General features: G+C 40.9%; 1 protein-coding gene across 2 annotated transcripts in view; it reads left to right on the top strand.

Moving 5' to 3' along the window:
- acsl3a (acyl-CoA synthetase long chain family member 3a) overlaps nt 1–20,113 on the top strand; it is a 71,983-nt gene that overhangs the window by 30,079 nt on the left and 21,791 nt on the right. For both annotated transcript variants that reach the window (XM_063045887.1, XM_063045886.1), the window contains exons 3-8: nt 5,096–5,273; nt 12,636–12,745; nt 13,583–13,721; nt 16,132–16,282; nt 19,260–19,383; nt 19,746–19,817. In XM_063045887.1, coding sequence (XP_062901957.1) covers nt 5,096–5,273; nt 12,636–12,745; nt 13,583–13,721; nt 16,132–16,282; nt 19,260–19,383; nt 19,746–19,817 — 774 coding nt within the window. The remainder of the gene's footprint in view (nt 1–5,095; nt 5,274–12,635; nt 12,746–13,582; nt 13,722–16,131; nt 16,283–19,259; nt 19,384–19,745; nt 19,818–20,113) is intronic.

Raw genomic sequence — 20,113 nt, 5'->3', positions numbered from 1 at the left:
AAATGTACTGACCAATACAAACAGCTTGGCAGGTTGAGCAGCATCTGCGGAAGGAAAGGAATTGGTAACTTTTGGGTCAACACCGCATCATTTCCTCCCCCAGATGTTGCACAACCAGCTGAGTTCCTCCAGCAGATTGTTACTCCAGGTTCTAGCATCTGTGGTCCCTTGTTCTCCTTAGGTCAAAGTGCATTTTCAACATTTGTCGTGCACAGGTTTTGTTTGTTTAATTATGTGAATGTGAGTTTGTCTTTGATTATTGCAGAGTTAAACAACAAGCCAACTCCCTCACCAAAATGTGTTACAAGAAATCTTGCATTTGGACTAAAGAACAACAGCAGAATTCATTTTGTTTGTATGAATTTACACAAACTGCTCAAACTGATGCAACGGTATTTCCAGTGTGTTTATTTTCATCATTGTAAATTATGATTTGGCCATACTAGTACTAAACTTGTACTGCTGTTCAATCAAAAGGAGTCTACTGCCTTGATATTTGCTGCATAACTATGTACAGTTGTCTTGAAAGAGATGTCCTATGATGATGCATCATTTCAGGTGTTGGCTAAGAGGAATTTAGCCTCATCGAACATAGAATAGTACAGCACAGTACAGGCCCTTCGGCCCATAATGTTGTGCCGACCCTCAAACCCTGCCTCCCATATAAGCCCCCACCTTAGATTCCTCCATATACCTGTCTAGTAGTCTCTTAAACTTCACTAGTGTATCTGCCTCCACCACTGACTCAGGCAGTGCATTCCACGCACCAACCACTCTCTGAGTAAAAAACCTTCCTCTAATATCCCCCTTGAACTTCCCACCCCTTACCTTAAAGCCATGTCCTCTTGTATTGAGCAGTGGCGCCCTGGGGAAGAGGCGCTGGCTATCCACTCTATCTATTCCTCTTATTATCTTGTACACCTCTATCATGTCTCCTCTCATCCTCCTTCTCTCCAAAGAGTAAAGTCCTAGCTCCCTTAATCTCTGATCATAATGCATACTTTCTAAACCAGGCAGCATCCTGGTAAATCTCCTCTGTACCCTTTCCAATGCTTCCACATCCTTCCTATAGTGAGGTGACCAGAACTGGACGCAATGCTCCAAGTGTGGCCTAACCAGAGTTTTATAGAGCTGCATCATTACATCGCGACTCTTAAACTCTATCCCTCGACTTATGAAAGCTAACACCCCATAAGCTTTCTTAACTACCCTATCCACCTGTGAGACAACTTTCAGGGATCTGTGGACATGTACCCCGAGATCCCTCTGCTCCTCCACATTACCAAGTATCCTGCCATTTACTTTGTACTCTGCCTTGGAGTTTGTCCTTCCAAAGTGTACCACCTCACATTCTCTGGGTTGAACTCCATCTGCCACTCCTCAGCCCAATTCTGCATCCTATCAATGTCTCTCTGCAATCTTTGACAATCCTCTACACTATCTGCAACACCACCAACCTTTGTGTCGTCTGCAAACTTGCCAACCCACCCTTCTACCCCCACATCCAGGTCGTTAATAAAAATCACGAAAAGTAGAGGTCCCAGAACAGATCCTTATGGGACACCACTAGTCACAATCCTCCAATCTGAATGTACTCCCTCCACCACCACCCTCTGCCTTCTGCAGGCAAGCCAATTCTGAATCCACCTGGCCAAACTTCCCTGGATCCCATGCCTTCTAACATTCTGAGTAAGCCTACCATGTGGAACCTTGTCAAATGCCTTACTAAAATCCATATAGATCACATCCACTGCACTACCCTCATCTATATGACTGGTCACCTCCTCAAAGAACTCTATCAGGCTTGTTAGACACGATCTGCCCTTCACAAAGCCATGCTGACTGTCCCTGATCAGACCATGATTCTCTAAATGCCTATAGATCCTATCTCTAAGAATCTTTTCCAACAGCTTTCCCACCACAGACGTAAGGCTCACTGGTCTATAATTACCCAGACTATCCCTACGACCTTTTTTGAACAAGGGAACAATATTCGCCTCCCTCCAATCCTCCGGTACCATTCCCGTGGACAACGAGGACATAAAAATTGTAGCCAGAGGCTCAGCAATCTCTTCCCTCGCCTCGTGGAGCAGCCTGGGGAATATTCCGTCAGGCCCCGGGGACTTATCTGTCCTAATGTATTTTAACAACTCCAACACCTCCTCTCCCTTAATATCAGCATGCTCCAGAACATCAATCTCACTCATATTGTCCTCAGCATCAACAAGTTCCCTCTCATCAGGGAATACTGCAGAGAAGTATTCATTGAGGACCTCGCTCACTTCTACAGCCTCCAGGCACATCTTCCCACCTTTATCTCTAATCGGTCCTACCTTCACTCGTGTCATCCTTTTTTTCTTCAAATAATTGAAGAATGCCTTGGGGTTTTCCTTTACCCTACTCGCCAAGGCCTTCTCATGCCCCCTTCTTGCTCTTCTCAGCCCCTTCTTAAGCTCCTTTCTTGCTTCCCTATATTCCTCAATAGACCCAGCTGATCCTTGCTTCCTAAACCTCATGTATGCTGCGTTCTTCCTCCTGACTAGATTTTCCACCTCACTTGTCACCCATGGTTCCTTCACCCTACCATTCTTTATCTTCCTCACCGGGACAAATTTATCCCTTACATCCCGCAAGAGATCTCTAAACATCGACCAAATGTCCATAGTACATTTCCCTGCAAAAACATCATCCCAATTCACACCTGCAAGTTCTAGCCTTATAGGCTCATAATTTGCCTTTCCCCAATTAAAAAATTTTCCTGTCCTCTTTGATTCTATCCTTTTCCATGATAATTATAAAGGCCAGGGAGCGGTGGGCACTGTCCCCCAGATGCTCACCCACTGAGAGATCTGTGACCTGACCCGGTTCATTACCTAGTACTAGATCTAGTATGGCATTCCCCCTGGTCGGCCTGTCCACATACTGTGACAGGAATCCATCCTGGACACACTTAACAAATTCTGCCCCATCTAAACCCTTGGAACTAGTCAGGTGCCAATCAATATTAGGGAAGTTAAAGTCACCCATGATAACAATCCTGTTATTTTTGCACCTTTCCAAAATCTGCCTCCCAATCTGCTCCTCTGTATCTCTGCTGCTACCAGGGGTCCTATAGAATACCCCCAGTAGAGTAACTGCTCCCTTCCTGTTCCTGACTTCCACCCATAATGACTCAAATGAGGATCCTGCTACATTACCCACCCTTTCTGTAGCTGTAATAGTATCCCTGACCAGTAATGCCACCCCTCCTCCCCTTTTCCACCCTCTCTATCCCTTTTAAAGCACTGAAATCCAGGAATATTGAGAATCCATTCCTGCCCTGGTGCCAGCCAAGTCTCTGTAATGGCCACTACATCATAATTCCATGTATGTATCCAAGCTCTCAGTTCATCACCTTTGTTCCTGATGCTTCTTGCATTGTGGTACACACATTTCAGCCCTTCTACCTTACTGTCTTTACACCGTTTATTCTGCTTCTCTTTCCTCAAAGCCTCTCTATGTTAGATCTGGCTTTACTCCATGCAGTTCTTTCACTGCTCTATCGCTCTGGGTCCCATCTCCCTCGTAAATTAGTTTAAACCCTCCCGAACCATGCTAGCAAACCTACCTGCAAGGATATTGCTCCCCCTCGAGTTCAGGTGCAATCTATCCAATCTGTACAGGTCCCACCTTCCCCAGAAGAGATCCCAATGATCTAAAAATCTAAAACCCTGCTCCCTGCACCAACTCCTCAGCCATGCATTCAACTGCCATCTCCTCCAATTCTTACCATCTCTGTCACGTAGCACTGGCAGCAATCCTGAGAACGTCACCCTTGAGGCCCTGTTTTTCAGCCTTCTGCATAGTTCCCGAAACTCACACTTCAGGACCTCATCCCTCTTCCTGCCTATGTCGTTGGTCCCAACATGTATCACGACTTCTGGTTGCTTTCCCTCTCGTACCAGGATGTCGTGCACCCAGTCAGAGACATCCCGGACCCTGGCACCCGGGAGGCAACAAACCATGCGGGTGTCCTTCTCACGTCCACAAAATCTCCTGTCTGCTCCCCTGACTATAGAGTCTCCAGTGACGACAGCTCTCCTCTTCTCCGTCCCACCCTTCTGCACCACAGGGTCAGACTCAGTGCCGGAGGCCTTGCCACCGTGGCTCACACCTGGTCGGTCGTCCCCGTCAACAGTATCCAGGACGGTAAACTTATTATTCAGGGGAATGGCTACAGGGGTGCTCTGCACTACCTGTCTGCTCACCCTCGCTTTCCCCCCTCTGACTGTCACCCAACGACCTGCTTTTGACAGCCTAGGTGTGACTACCTCCCTGTAGCTCTCATTAAGTGGTGTAATACATAATTTCATTAATTAAGATTTAAGATGATGCAGAGATCATTCCTCAGACATGGAGCTAAGTACTCGGTCTAATATGCACTTGCTTCTAGTTCCCAACATTATAGTTATTATCCACGTTGGAAAAAACTAACTTGAATTTTATTGTCTAGTAAGTTCTATTTTCTGAATATGACATCAGCAGCAAATGTGTTTGGCGAACTCTAAATCAGAATCATTTCAAAATTAATACAGAACATATGAGATGCCTATGAATTCTAATGGTAACTTGGTTTACAGAAAATGGAAGTATTGGAAATTGCACTTTTTTTCTCATTCCCTTTTCCCCACTCGATCGTGTGTGTTCAAATTGTTCCAAACATAGTTGCTTGAGTGGACAGGAGCTAGGGATTGGAGGAGTGGGGGAAGTCAACAGACACTTCAATAAGCACAGTAGTTTCACTGCACGGTGTGAAATTGTGATATCTTCATGTTTAGTTTGCCGTACCTCACCATAGTGTTATATCTGACTGGTATTAGTGTGAGCATCAGATGGCCTGCCTCACTGAAACCACTGAATGAAGAGTAGCTGAATCGGAAAATGCGATTGCACTAGCTTTTTAAGCATCAAATTTGCACAGTGATTGCTGTACTTTGAATTAAACAGTCAAACTGCTAATTTTTATATCCAGTTTGATTTTGTATGTATAACATGTAATTTTATTTACAGTATTAGTATTGAAAATTTCTGCTCTTTTTCCTTTTGCCCAAACTAGTTGATTCTTGGGAGTTATAAATGGCTGACCTATGACGAGGTCTATCGTCGTGTTCTGCACTTTGGCAGTGGGTTGGCTGTATTGGGCCAGCGACCCAAATTCAACATAGCCATTTTCTGTGAAACCAGAGCTGAATGGATGATAGCTGCACAATCCTGCTTCATGTACAATTTTCCCCGTGAGTAAATCTTTTAATATATTCCTAATGTTTGTTTTCTCTAATAAATAATTACTACTTTTCTAGCTCCCCCAATTGACGAGATAACACTTGCATTGTTATTGAAGGGGTGTATATATCTGAACAAATGGTTTACATTTTTGCAGTGATGTAATGGCTATAGTAATGACATTTAATTTCCAGGTAGAAACGCATCATGTTGTTATGCTAAAGCACCTGGGTTAGAAATTACAGCCAAGTTTTCCACTTAATTGGCATGTAGTAACCTCAGATTTTTTTTTAAAAAAAGTGCTATTGTGAGGGTGTCATATGTAAGCAGGGTCATGCTGAGCTGTGGTGACTACCATCAGTTTCAGATATTTCTCACAAAATAACAAAGGTAAATCGAACTCTGCTGTTCGAATTGTATGATGGGATAGCTTGCTACTTCAGGGAAAGAAGTAAATTGCAGGAAGTGAGTAATGTAATTAGCTTAATTTATCTGCTCTCTTTCCTGAAAGGTTTTAAGCTAATTGTCCTAGTTCATGTTTTTGAATTGTCTGTGAGCTTCAAGTACAAAGTGTGTTGTAATTCTTATATAGGCATCTGTTAGTCTCGTGAGACCATGGATTTGCGCCTTGGAAGGTTTCCAGGGCACAGGCCTGGGCAAGGTTGTATGGAAGACTGGTAGTTGCCCATGCTACAAGTCTCCCCTCTCCACGCCACCGATGTTCTCCAAGGGAAGGGCTCTAAGGCCAATACAGTTTGGCACTGGTGTCGTCACAGAGCAACGTGCTCAAGGACACAATACGCTGCCTCAGCTGAGGCTCGAACTAGCGACCTTCAGATCACTAGACCGACGCTTTAACCACTTGGCCATGTGCCAATATGTTCAATAACAATGCAATCTTGTCAATTGGGGGAGCTGGAAAAGTAGTAATTATTTATTGTAGTTCTTAATCTGGGTCAAATGTATTTTATGCCAATTTTAAAACTGCAGTGTACATTTACTCTTAAGAGCAGCTTTTTATTGGTCTTAATCTTCTAAACTGCACTTTGACCTTCCTGATCTCAGAACACCTCTTACACTTAATGTCCACAGATTTCATGGTTCTAATCCTTTTTTTTTTAAATTTGCAAGCCAACTAATACTAGCACAGTATACTAAAATCGAGCTGGACTTTGAAGCCATTCAGCATTGCCAATTCTGGCTCCCTTTTCAGTATTTTCAGATCTCAAGGCATGTACATACTGTTCATTCTTTGAATCACAATATTAGCATGCTTTTGCCCTAGCAAAGCTCCAATTTGCTAAATAACTCAGATTTGCAAGTAGCAGTAATGATCTTTGCAGCTGTCAAATAAGGAATGTGGTCATTTTTGATCATTAAAACATGAGGTTACATTATTCAGAAATTCAACAGGTGAATTAGCTTAGCAACACACACAAAGTGCTGGAGAAACTCTGCAGGCCAGGCAGCATTTATGGAAAAGAGTACAGTCGATGTTTCAGACTGAAACCCTTCAGCAGGACTGGAGAAAAAAAATGAGTAGAGTTAAAAGGTGGGGGGAAGGAAGTAGAAGGACAAGGTGATAGGTGAAACCGGGAGGGGTGAAGTAAAGAGCTGGGAAGTTGATTGCTGAAAGAGATACAGAGCTGGAGTAGGGGGAATCTAATAGGAGTAGACAGAAGTCAATGGAAGAAAGCAAAGGGTGGAGGAGCACCACAGGGATGTGATGAGCGGACAAAGAGATAAAGTGAGAGAAGAAAAAGGGGATGGGGAATGGTGAAGGGGGAGGGCATTACTGGAAGTTCAAGAAATCGATGTTCATGCCTTCAGGTTGGAGGCTACCTAGACAGAATATAAGGTTTTGTCCCTCCAATCTGAGTGTGGCCTCATCACGACAGTAGAGGAGGCTGTGGATTGACACATTGTGTTTGGGAAGTGGAATTATAATGAGTGGCCGCTGGGAGATCCTGCTTTTGCTGGGAGATCCGGCTTTTTCTGGGGGACAGAGCGTAGGTGCTCGGCAAAGCAGTCTTCCAATTTACATTGGGTCTCACCGGTGTGCAGGAGTGTGAGATGAATTTGCTTGTCCTAAAAAAAAACATGCTATAGCATTAAACTTCTGGTGCAAATTGAGGATCATGTTTTGATGGAACTATTATCCCAGTAGTTATTAGCTTGAATTATACTATCAGAAAAGAACTGAAATAACTTGCTCTTCATCCACCCATAAAATCAGCATACTTCGGTGTATCTTTGTGTCGCAATATATCATAAGATTTTTCTTTTTCTTCTGTCAAGATTTTTATTCTTGATTTGTGCAGGTTTAGAAGTAATAGCATTTGAGACTGTCAAGCCAGCCTTGCACATGAAATAGGACGAAAAGTTGAACTTGGGATACAGCCTGTTCCAACTTTTAACTATTTAAAGCTTTCTTGAAAAAAAAAACAGACTAAGAATTTGATTTTTTTTTAGAGATTTTAAATTCTCTCCAAGACTTTTATAAAATGTCTTTTGAAAAGTCATAGGAAAATATTCTTTGTACTTTGGAGCGGTTGACAATAATTCCTGACAAATTTCTATCATGAATAGTAAGCTGTTAGGCCAAATCTCATTCCCAGAGGCTTCATTTGAGTCACTGATGGAAACTTTGGTATTTGCAAGTTTCAACTTGCATATGTAGAAATGCCAACATTGCTGTCAGTTTGGCACAGTAAAATCCTGGCAAACTGCTTTTTAGTAAAATCTTCACCCGTGAGTTCAAACAAAGTAGCTGGTTTAAAAAAAATCACAGGTCATTTGCAGAAAAGCTGAAGGGTAATTGATTGTTCATTTCTTTCCTTTCCCTATTTCAATACAAATGTGACTTTCTACTTTGAGCAGTCATGGGTCAGGGATTTCCCCATGTAAGTGAAGGTGTTTCATTCCTTTTCATAAATCTTTGAACATGTTCCTTAAGTCTACCTGGTAATCCCTTCTCAATGCAGAGTTACTAATTTTTCTGTTTCAGAAATCTAGTGGTAGGCATGCAAACCACATGATCTATATAGGTAGATGAACTTGCAGCACAGTTACAGATTGGCAGGTATGATGTTGTAGGCAACATGGAATCATGGTTGAAAGATTATAGCTGGGAGCTTAATGTCCAATGATACACATTGTATCGAAAGCATAGGCAGGAAGGCAGAGGGGATGGCATTGCTCTGTTGGTAAAAAATGAAATCAAATCATTAGAAAGAGGTGACATAGGGTTAGAAGGTGTTGAATCATTGTGGATAGAGCTAAGGAACTGCAAGGGTTAAAAGCCCCTCATGGGAGTTCTGTACAGACCCCCAAACAGTAGTAAGGATGTGGCCTACAAATTAAAATGGGAGATAGAAAATGAATGCCAAAAGGGCAGTGTTACAATAGTCATGGGGGATTTCAATCTGTAGGTAGATTGGGCAAAATCAGATTGATGCTGGATTACAGGAAGGGGAACTTCTAGAGTGCCTTCAAGATGGCTATGTAGAACAGCTCATGGATGAGCCCATGAGACAATCAATGATTCTGGATTGGGTTTTGTGCAATGAACCAGAATGTATTAGAGAGCTTACGGTAAAAGAACACTTCGGGGCAAGTGACCGTAATGTGATTGAATTCACCCTGAAATTTGGAAGAAGCTAAAGTCAGATGTATCGGTATTACGGTGGAGTAAAGTGAATTACAGAGGCATGAGAAAGGAGTTGGCCAGAATTGATTGGAAAAGAACACTGGCAGGGATGACAGCAGAGCAGCTATGGCTGGAATTTCTGGAAGCAATTTGGAAGGCACAAGATATATACATACTGTATAGGAAGAAGTCATCTAAAGGAAAGATGACAGGACCATGGCTAACAAGAGAAGTTAAAGCCAACATAAAAACCAGAGAGGTCATATAATAGAGCAAAGTTAAAAGATTGGGAAGCTTTTAAAAACCAACAGAAAGCACCTAAAAATTCATTATGACGCTAAGGATGGAATACGAAAATAAGCTAGCTAATAGTATTAAAGAGGATGCCAAAAGTTTCTTCCGACAAGTAAAGTGTAAAAGAGAGGTGAGAGTGGATATCAGACCACTGGAAAACAATGCTGGAGAGCTAGTATTGGGGGAGAATGAAATGACTAATGAAAAGTATTTTGTATCAGTCTTCACTGCGGAAGACACTTGCAGTATGGTGGAAGTTCTGGGTGTCAGGTGTCATGAAGTCTGAAGTTACCATAACTTGAGAGAAGGTTTTTGGGGAAACTGAAAGGTCTGAAGGTAGATAAGTCACATGGAGTAGATGGTGTACACTCCAGAGTTCTGAAGGAGGTGACTGAAGAGACCGCAGAGGCATTAGTAATGATCTTTCAAGAATCACTAGATTCTGGAATGGTTTTGGAAGACTGAAAAATTGCAAATGTCACTCCACTCTTCAAGAATGGAGAGAGGCGGAAGAAAGGAAACTACCGGCCAGTTAGTCTGACATCAGTGATTGGGAAGATGTTGGAGTCGATTATTAAGGATGAGGTCTTAGGGTACTTGGAGGCACATGATAAACTAGGCCAAGATCAGCATGGTTTTCTCAGGACAATCTTGCCTGATAAATCTGTTGGAATTCTTTGAAGGAATATCAAGCTGGATAGACAAAGGAGAACCGGTTGATGTGTTCTTGGATTTTCAGAAGGCCTTAGACAAGGTTGCCTAACAAACTACCAGCCCATGGTATTACAGGAAAGATTCTAGCATGGATAAAGCAGTTGCTGATTGGCAGGAGGCAAAGAGTGGGAATAAATGGAACCTTTTCTGGCTGGCTGCTGGTGACTAGAGGTGTCCCACAAGCGTCTTGTGTTGGGATAGATTCTTTCTGCATTATAGGTTAATGATTTGGATGATGGAGTGGATGGCTTTGTTGTAAACTTTGCAGATGATATGAAGATAGATGGAGGGGCAAGTAGTTTTGAGGAAGTAGAGAGGCTACAGAAGGACGGGTTAGGAGAATGGGCAAAGAAATGGCAGATGGAATGCAGTGTGGGCAAGTGTATGGTCATGCACTGAGAGGAAAATTGGATTAGTCATGATGAAATGGCAGAGCAGACTTGATGGGCCAAATGGCCTAATTCTGCTCTTTTCTCTTGTGATCTTATGATCTATACATTGCCTGACTAAGTCTAATTGAAATCTCCCTGCTGAAGGTGGTGCACTGGGAGAGGAGGATACGGACTTTGCAGAGATAACATTGGTATTTTCTCAGTACTGTAAGGTGCCTGCCATATATAACCCAGATCTGAGTTTTGTCTCTCAGAATACTTGTCCATCCCTCAACCAAAGGCTGTGTTAAATATTGAGCAGGACAGTGAATTTCATCATTGAGATCTTCGGTGATCTTGCATTCTGCAGTTTTGCTATGAACATTTTGTTATTGGAAAGTGCCATTGTACTGCAGAAGCAGGTTAGTGGGATATGTGGATATTAAGTATGACACGTATAGTTGTTTCTGTGAATGTCAATGATCTAGTGTGGTGCCTCAAAGCTCTTCCAAATGCAAGCATCTGCATATTTCAGCTTGCCTACTGACATTTGGCTAACATTGGTGCCGGGTGCAGTTGCCATCAATTGAACTGTTTCCCAACAGAACTGAAGGTTACCTGTGAGAGGCGTGTTGGAGGGAATGTGCATGTTGTCGCAATGATGTTTGAAATATATTAGGGTAATGACACAGCCTTATTTGATGCTGGTCATTGCTGAGATTGGTTAGGATTATGGCATGAATGGAGGTGGGTTTCTGTGGGCAGCTGTATCTGAGGAAAATGCTTCATTCATCCTATTTCATAGAATGAAAAGCTTGTGAAGTTGATTAAAGATAATATATAGTAGTTCTTGCAGCCTTGTATTTCTCATTGGAATTGTTGTTCAGTGAAGGGTCATATCTCCTGTCTCAAGTCCATTTCAATTAGCAATGCAGCTTTTTGGCCACAGAGCAGCTCCTGGCAGACCCTGGCAATGACTTGCTTTGTGGCAGACAACTGGAACCCCTCTAGATATAACAGTTCTTTCCTTAATGATTGTATTTAGGACTTGATAAGATACTGTACTATTGACAATCACAATGATGCAGCACTTATGACCCTGTGAGCTTTATTGCAAACTAACTTCATGTGTAATTGGATATTGTGGTGTTTTACCTGAGGCATAATGAAATTTGATACTGTTGCTAATTGTTTGTCAGGATGTATATATTCTCTAACATCCAAATATCCAGAAGCACAAGAAATTTTTTCTAGCTACATTTGATGCTGATTGAGTCTGATTTTTAACTGTTCTGCTTTGGTAGGTGCTTCCCTTGCTTGCTGATTCATGCTGTAGAGCACATCATTGCCCTTCCTGTTGGCCTCTGCCAGTCTGATTGCATCAGCATATGTGCAGTCTAAAGTTTATTCTCCCAGGAAGCCTTACACGATCTTCCACATGTATCCATTTAGTGATGCCTGAGAGGTAGTGTCTTGAATGAAAGCTAATGACATCCAGGCCAGTGACAGTGCTGATTAGCTAACTCCGTTTCTGCTTCCCACTCTTCTCCATGATGTCAATGCATAATTCTTAAAGCACCATTATTTAACAGTTTTGTAGTTTTAGGATAGTTTTCTCATAGCAACAATCTTTTTGACCACCTTATGAAATATTTACAACCTAACAGTTTATATGTAATGAATAAAATGTGCCTCTATTGTTTTCTAGCAAAAGGGTTACCAGCTTTTTGGTGACAGTGTATGTGAGCAAAGAGGGTAGTTTTACATTCACCTGAATTTAACATTTTGGTAGGGAATGCATCTTGTCAAATGTTGCTGGATATCAGCTATTGCTGAATCATTTTGTATCACTTGGAACATTTGATGGGAGACTTGAATTGGTCAACCTTGTGGACCAAATTTGATTTCCATGGTTGGTTCTTTGGAGCGTTACAAAGGAACTTCGACCAGATTATTTTGGAGTTATTGGTCGGTGAATGCACACAGGACCACATCGTGTTACCAGCACTGGACTGGAATATTTGGAGAAAAGTGAAATGCTTGCATAATTCCTTTTCGCTGCTACAATCTGTCCCTTCACAGTTATATTCCTTATTCCCAAATTTGCCACTACAGCCAAGCCACAGCATCCTCAACATCTCAACACATTTGTTGTTAAGTCATTCATCCTCTCCTTAATTATCATCCACTGTGCAGTTAGTTGCCTGACCTGAGAGTAGCCTTTGCAGACCTTCCTCCGATGCAACTAAAACATGATGCAGTAGGATGAGGGAAGGGGGTGTGGGGTACAATATATTCCTTCATAAGGAAGAACTGCACTGAAGTTCAGTTGGTTTAATTTTCAGTTGTTACGTTGTATGCAACTTTGGGAGGTCAAGCAATTGCACATGGCTTAAATGAAACTGAAGTTACTCACATCATAACAAGCAAGAAACTTCTTCAAACAAAGCTAAAGGTAGGTTGTACCATTCTCTTGCTAATTGGAAACTTTTTGTTTTTCCTTAGTTTCTCTACAAGAGTAAATATTAATGTAACTTGCAAAACTCCCAAATTGAATAATGCTTTCTTGCTATCTAGGATGAGAGATTTGGTAAACTGTTCCGTTTGTCCAAGAGTTAATAAATCAAACATAAAATGAACATGAAATTCTGTTTTGTTTATTACTGAGATAAAATGGGCTTTCTCTTTGTGAAGATACCTATGAAAATAATTCTGTTTTAATTTTTTTCCCCTAAAATTCAGGATATTAAATTTGCTCTCAAATTGAAATCAAAAATGAGCTAGGTAAAAAGCTAGGTTGCGAAGAAAAAGCATTTCAGGATGTATATTATATACATTTTTCTGACATTAAATTGTACCTTTGTACCTTTGAACCTTTGGAAAAGTCCACTTGAATGCTAGTAATATGATCATAGTTTCTGGAAGCTCTTCTCTGCACCCTTTGGCAGTTTGTACATTTTGCACTGATAATGCCATTATGATATTCAGGTTATTTCTTGCTATTCATTTCTGTTTTCTTTGATATTTTAAACTGATTTAAACAATATGCATGTTTAAGGAGCACAAATATTTCAATTTGTTTTAATAAGATTTCCACTTACCCATTTTGTTCCCAATCTGAATGGTCTGAATTCTTAAACTTCATGGGCACTATTGTACAGCACTTTCTGAAGTGCTTACATATCCATCTTGTAACAGGGTAGCTATGATTACATTTGGGTTGAGTTATTTTAATGTGGTAGATCTATGCTCATCCTGTATTTTTCATTTTTTCCCCAACCTTTCTCTACAGGAAATCCTCCTTAATGTTCCAAAACTGCAACATATCATAATTGTAGATGACAAGCCAACTGCGTGGGCTGATTATCCTCGTGGAGTCATGGTTCACAACATGGCAGCAGTGGAAGCATTGGGTGCAAAACCAGACAACTGTGTGTAATTTGTTTATTCTTTTCCCTACTTTTAAGTTTATTTTTGTATCACTATGCAAGGGAATGGTGCAGAGTTTTTTTTAAGTACTAAAAACTTGTATGAAATGCATGGCAGATCTATCAACATTTGAAAGAGAAAAGGTAATGTCTGAAGCCACCTTTACATTTCAGGATGCAAAAAGAATTAAAGGGAAATGGTGTTTCTTCATGATAATAACTTAAGGAACACATACAAAATGCTGTAGGATCTCAGCAGGTCAGGCAATATTGATGGAAATGAATAGACAGTCGACATTTTGGGCTGAGATCCTTCTTTGGGACTGAGAAGGAAGGGGGTATATGCCAGAATAAAAAGGTGGGGGGAGGGGGAGGAGGTAAGCTGGAAAGTGATGGGTGAAGCCAGGTGGGTGGGAAAGGTCAAGAGTTGGAGAAGAAGGAATCTGATAGGAAGGGGAAAGTGGACTCTGGGAGAAAGAGGAGGAAGAGGGGACCCGGGGGAAGTTATAGGTGAGAAGAGATAAAAGGTCAGAGTGGGGAATAGAGGAAGGGGGTGTGGGAGGTAATTTGTTTACTGTGAGGAGAAATTGATATTCATGCCATTCGATTGGAGGCTCATGTGCAGACAGAATCTAAGGTGTTGCTCCTCCACCCTGAGGGTGGCTTCATCTTGACACTAGAAGAGTTCATGGACCGACATATTGGAATGGGAAGTCTCGCTTCTGGTGGATGGAGCGCAGGTGCTCGACAAAGTGGTCCCCCAATTTACGACAGATCTCACCAGTCTATCAGGAGTAACAGATGCAAGCATCTCTTGTATCTTTCTTTTTATGTTTTTGGCTCCATTAAAGCATTTTAAGAATTGCCAAACAGTGCATTGAGACTGCTAGTTTGTTTCAGAACTGGTTTACATGAAACCAGATAGCTTATTTTTATTGAGGTTCGTCACCACTTGATTTAAGCAAGCTCAGGTGATAAACCAGATCCGCTGTTTCTGCAAACTGCATATCAGGCAATTTTTCTTGCATTTATGAAGAGGATGCTCTACATCTTTGTCAAACAGACTTTGAGCAGAGTGACCGAAACTGAGACCCTAGTTATGTTGCCATGCTATTTTCCATACTGGGAGGATGCTATATTCAGCCCATTCAGAGAAATTCCTCCCCCCTCCCCCTGCCCCCACTTTATTTCCTTGTAGCTTATTCTTTCCCAGAACCATCAGCTCTCTCCCCTGATTGTCTTAGCACCCACCTACACTGAAGGTAATTTACAGTGCCCAAATAACCTGTGAGTTAGTATGCATTTAAGATGGGAAACCAGGGCACCAGGAGGAGCCCACGTGGTTATAGGGAGAATGTATAAGCTTCACACACAGCCTCTGAGGTCAGGGTGGAACCTGAGCTGGTGGAGCTGTGAGGCATAGTTTCAGCAGGTCATCTTAGCGGTTTGAAATGCAAGAAGAAATCCACGAAGTGATTAATTATTCATTTAGAATAGGTATAATTTTTTTTAATTGAAAAAGACCTCTGGCAAAAGTGGCAGTTGTGGAAGAAAATCAAAGATTTAAATTTGGAGTATTGTGTACAGTTCTGGTCACCGAATTATAGGAAAGCTGTCAACAAAATAGAGAGAGTACAGAGAAGATTTACTAGAATGTTACCTGGGTTTCATCACCTAAGTTACAGAGAAAGGTTGAACAAGTTGGGTCTTTATTCTTTGGAGCGTAGAAGGTTGAGGGGGGACTTGATAGAGGTTTTAAAATTATGAGGGGGGATAGATGGAGTTGATGTAGATAGGCTTTTTTCATTGAGAGTAGGGGCGATTCAAACAAGTGGACATGAGTTGAGAGTTAGGGGGCAAAAGTTTAGGGGTAACATGAGGGGGAACTTCTTTACTCAGAGAGTGATAGCTGTATGGGACGAGCTTCCAGCAGAAGTGGTTGAGGCAGGTTCGATGTTGTCATTTAAAGTTAAATTGGATAGCTATATGGACAGGAAAGGAATGGAGGGTTATGGGCTGAGTGCAGGTCGGTGGGACTAGGTGAGAGTAAGCATTTGGCACGGACTAGAAGGGCCGAGATGGCCTGTTTCTGTGCTGTAATTGTTATATGGTTAAAGTAAATTTATTGTCAAAGTACAGGCATATATGTCATCATATACTACCCTGAGATTCATTTTTTTGCTGGCATTCACAGTAAATACAAAGAATCACAATAGAATTAATGAAAGACTGCACACAAAATGGACCAACAACAGATGTGTAGTTGGCATTGAGATTGTAATCATTAAAACAGCATCTTAAAAATAGATAAAATGGAAAAATGCTGAAATGTCAAGTAATGGGAGAAACTGTTTTTCAACATATCTGCTTTCCTTTTAAATTATTATAAACATTGTCATTTTTTTCTACCTAGTGAATAGAGCTCGGACAAAACCTGCAGCTTTAGATATTGCAGTAATAATGTACACAAGTGGATCCACGGGACTACCCAAAGGAGTGATGATTTCACACAGCAACCTCATTGCTGGAATAGCAGGAATGTGTGACCGAGTTCCTGACTTGGGGTGTGTATAATAAGTCAAGGAAGTTTTGCTGACTTTTATTTTCTTGGAAGAAGTTAAATAAATGTTATGCGGGATTTGACTTGGACCTTCATTGTTTTAAATTTTGATAATGAAATAGAGAAAGATTTATAAATGCAATTACTTGGATGGAAAGTTTTAAAAAAAACTGTTACTAAAATTAGAAACCTTGCAACACATTAGATTGGGTATACTTTTTAGTCTATTTTTCTCATTCCATCACCCAGTTGAGGAATGGCTTCTATCTAAACATTTTCACTTTATGACTAGATCCCAGTAATCACATTTGTACATGACTAGTACACTATACGATATCCTCAGCTGAGCCAAATCTTCTCTGGGTGGTTCTTCAATACTCTAATCTAGAGTTGTAGCAGGAATTGCTACTTGATTTGCACTGCTTCAACTACAATCAATACTAATAACAATGCAGTCAACAGGGATGAATTTTGTTTATATTCTTAGTTGAAAATGTTGTGCAAATGATCCTTTTGAAAGGAAGAGTACTTGCATATATAGCTCTCTTCATAACTTAAGGATGGATCAAAATGCTTTGTATCAATTAAATATTTTGAAATGTGACATGTACATAATCGGTTTGGTAACAGGTGCCAGGGTCTGAGATGTTTCTGAACGTGTCTTCAATATCCTGAAAAGGGATTATGAGCAGCCAGAAGTTGTGTTACATGTTGGTACCAACAACATAGGTAGAAAAAGGGAGGAAGGCCTGAAAAAAGAACACAGGGATTTAGGAAGGAAGCTGAGAAGTAAGACCTCAAGGATGGTAATTTTGGGATTGCCCACAGAAGTTGTTCTCAAATGGCAGGGATAGGCAACCATGGGCTGACAAAGGTAGTTAAGGACTGCATAAAAGCCAAGGAAAGAGCATATAAGGCAGTAAAAGTGAGTGGGAATTTGAATGATTGGGAAGCTTTTAAAATCCAACAAAAGGGAGCCAAAAAAGCTATAAGAAAGTAAAAGGTGAAATGTGAGGACAAACTAGCTGATGATACAAAGCAGGATACTGAAAGTTTTTTTCAAGTGTATAAAGAGTAAGAGGGAGGTGCGAGTTGATATTGGACCACTGGAAAATGATGCTGGTTTAGTAGTAATGGGACAAGTCACCTGAACCAGATGGACTGCATCCCGGAGTCCTGAGAGAGATAATGGATGTGTTAGTCATGATCTTTCAAAATACTTGATCCTAGCATGGTCCTGGAGGACTGGAAGATTGCAAATGTCACTCCACTCTTTAAGAAGGGAGGAAGGCAAAAGAAAGGAAATTATAGGCCAGTTAGCCTAAACTCAGTGATTGGGAAAGTGTTGGAGCCTATTAATAAGAATGATAAAATTAGTCAAAGTTAGTATGGTTTCCCTAAAAAGGAAATCTTGCCTGACAAATCTGTTAGAATTCTTCGAGGAAGTAACAAGCAGAGTGAACAAAGGATAGGCAGTGAATGTCAGAAGGTATTTGATAAAGTACCACACATGAGGCTGCTTAACAAGATAAAATCCTGTGGTGTTACAGGAAAGATACTGGCATGGATAGATGAATGGTTGACAGGCAGGAGGCAGCAAGTGGGAATAAAGGGGGCCTTTTCTAGTTGGCTACCAGTGACCAGTGGTGTTCCTCAGGGGTCGGTATTGGGACCGCTACTTTTCACACTGTTTGTCAATAATTTAGATAATGGAATTGTTGGCTTTGTGGCAAAGTTTGCAGATGATATGCAGATAGTTGGAGGGATAGTTAGTTCTGAGGAAACAATGTGATTGCAGTAGGACTTGGACAAAATGGAGAATGGGCAAAAAAAGTGGCAGATCGAATACAGTGTTGGTAAAAGTATGATAATGCATTTTTGATAAAAGGAACAATAGTGCAGACTATTATCTAAATGGGGAGAAAATTCAAACATCAGTGGAGCAGAGGGACTTGGGACTCCTCATGCAAGACTCCCAGAAAGTTAACTTACAGGTTGAGTCTGTGATAAAGAAGGCAAAAGCAATGTTTGCATTTGTTTCAGGGGAATAGAATATAAGAGCAAGGGGATGATGCTGAGGCTTTCTAAGACACTAGTCAGGCCGCACTTGGAGTAATGCCAACAAGTTTTGTTTCCCATATCTCAGAAAGGATGTGGTGTCATTGCAGAGAGTCCAGAGGAGGTTCATGAGGATTATTCTGCGAATGAATGGGTTAACATATGAGGAGCATTTGGCAGCTCTGGGCCTGTACTCACTGGAATTTAGAAGAATGCAGAGGGGATCTCATTGAAATCTACAGAATATTGAAAGGACTAGATAAGGTGGATGTGGATAGGATGTTTCCTCTGGTGGGGGTATCCAGAACTCGAGGGCATAGCCTTAAAATTGGCCTTTTTGACCAGAGGCAGGGAGGATTTTTTTTGCCAGAGTGTAGTGAATCTGTAGAATACTCTGCCACAGACTTCAGTGGAAGCTAAGTCCATGGATATATTTAAAGTGGAAGTTGATAGTTTCCTGATTGGTCTGGGCATCAATGGATATGGCGAGAAGGCAGATATATGGAGTTGAGTGGGATTCGGGATCAGCCACGATGGAATGGTGGAGCAGACTCGATGGGCTGATTGGCCTAATTCGCTTCTATGCCTTTATGCCGACTGACAGATAAATATTGATCAGAAAATTGGGAAACTTTTTTTTGTTAGATCAATGGCCTTTTTTCCCTTCCGTCCACTGGAGGGCAGATACAAATTTGGTTTAACATCTCTTTGGAAGATCTGCATATCTCTATGAAACATTATCTTGGTGTTAGAGTAAAATGTTGAAGTAAATTATGCAATCAGTGGCTTTGTTGAGCCTTGAATACTGTATCTTTTAACACAGACATAATTGAGCCAAAATATCAAGTATTAAATATAATTATTTTTAAAGATTTTGTAGTGATGATGTTAAGCATTGATATGTGTATTTTTTCCCCTTAAAGACCGAAGGATACCTACATTGGTTATCTGCCTCTGGCACACGTCCTGGAGTTGAGTGCAGAAACATTGTGCATGGCATGTGGCTGTTGCATTGGTTACTCTTCCCCTCAAACCTTGGCAGACCAGGTACAGATTAAACAGGGTTTTTTTTTTGTTTTTGAACATTTTGTTTCATTCCTTCATAATAATTTGATCTGAATTTTAAACCAACAGTGTTTTGTCCGTAAGCAGCTTACCAATTATTTTAACTTTAATGTTGCAGCAGTTTTGTGCTAATTTTATGCGTACTTTTCTGTCTGAATTAGAATATTTAAATTTTCGCCATTCTTTTGAAAGTTGAAAAATAGTGATGCATGTTCTATATTTTTACTGTATGCTTTGAAAGCTGAAACATCTGTTGCAAATGTATATTAACTATGAAAATGTATTTGAGTCACATGCACAACTAAATTTTCCTATGGGGTGCTTTTATACTTATTCTCTTTTAGTCTGCTAAAATCAAGAAAGGAAGCAAAGGTGATACAACTGTACTTAAGCCAACGCTATTAGCGGCTGTACCGGTGAGTTCCTAAATAATTGACAAAAATTAACATCTAAATTTTAACAAGTGCTATTGCAGGTTATCGCCTGAAAAGCTTGTTACATTTGATTAATTTTCATCTTAAGTGCTGCTCAAATGCAGAATGCTAAGACGAAGTTCTTTAATGTTGCACTAACAGAATAAGCAGGAAGGATATTGTTTCGCTCATTGGTTAAAATTGTTTCTCTTCCAGTAAGAGATCTGCATCTGAGCAATAAGGCCATAAGAATAGGAGCAGATTAGGCCATTCGGCCCATCGAGCCTGCTCCACCATTT

This window comes from Mobula hypostoma, chromosome 4, assembly GCF_963921235.1.
Source record: "Mobula hypostoma chromosome 4, sMobHyp1.1, whole genome shotgun sequence".
In the NCBI taxonomy this organism is placed as follows: Eukaryota; Metazoa; Chordata; class Chondrichthyes; order Myliobatiformes; family Myliobatidae; genus Mobula; species Mobula hypostoma.
Note: the sequence above shows the minus strand (reverse complement) of the source record. Positions and strands in the feature narration are given on the sequence as shown.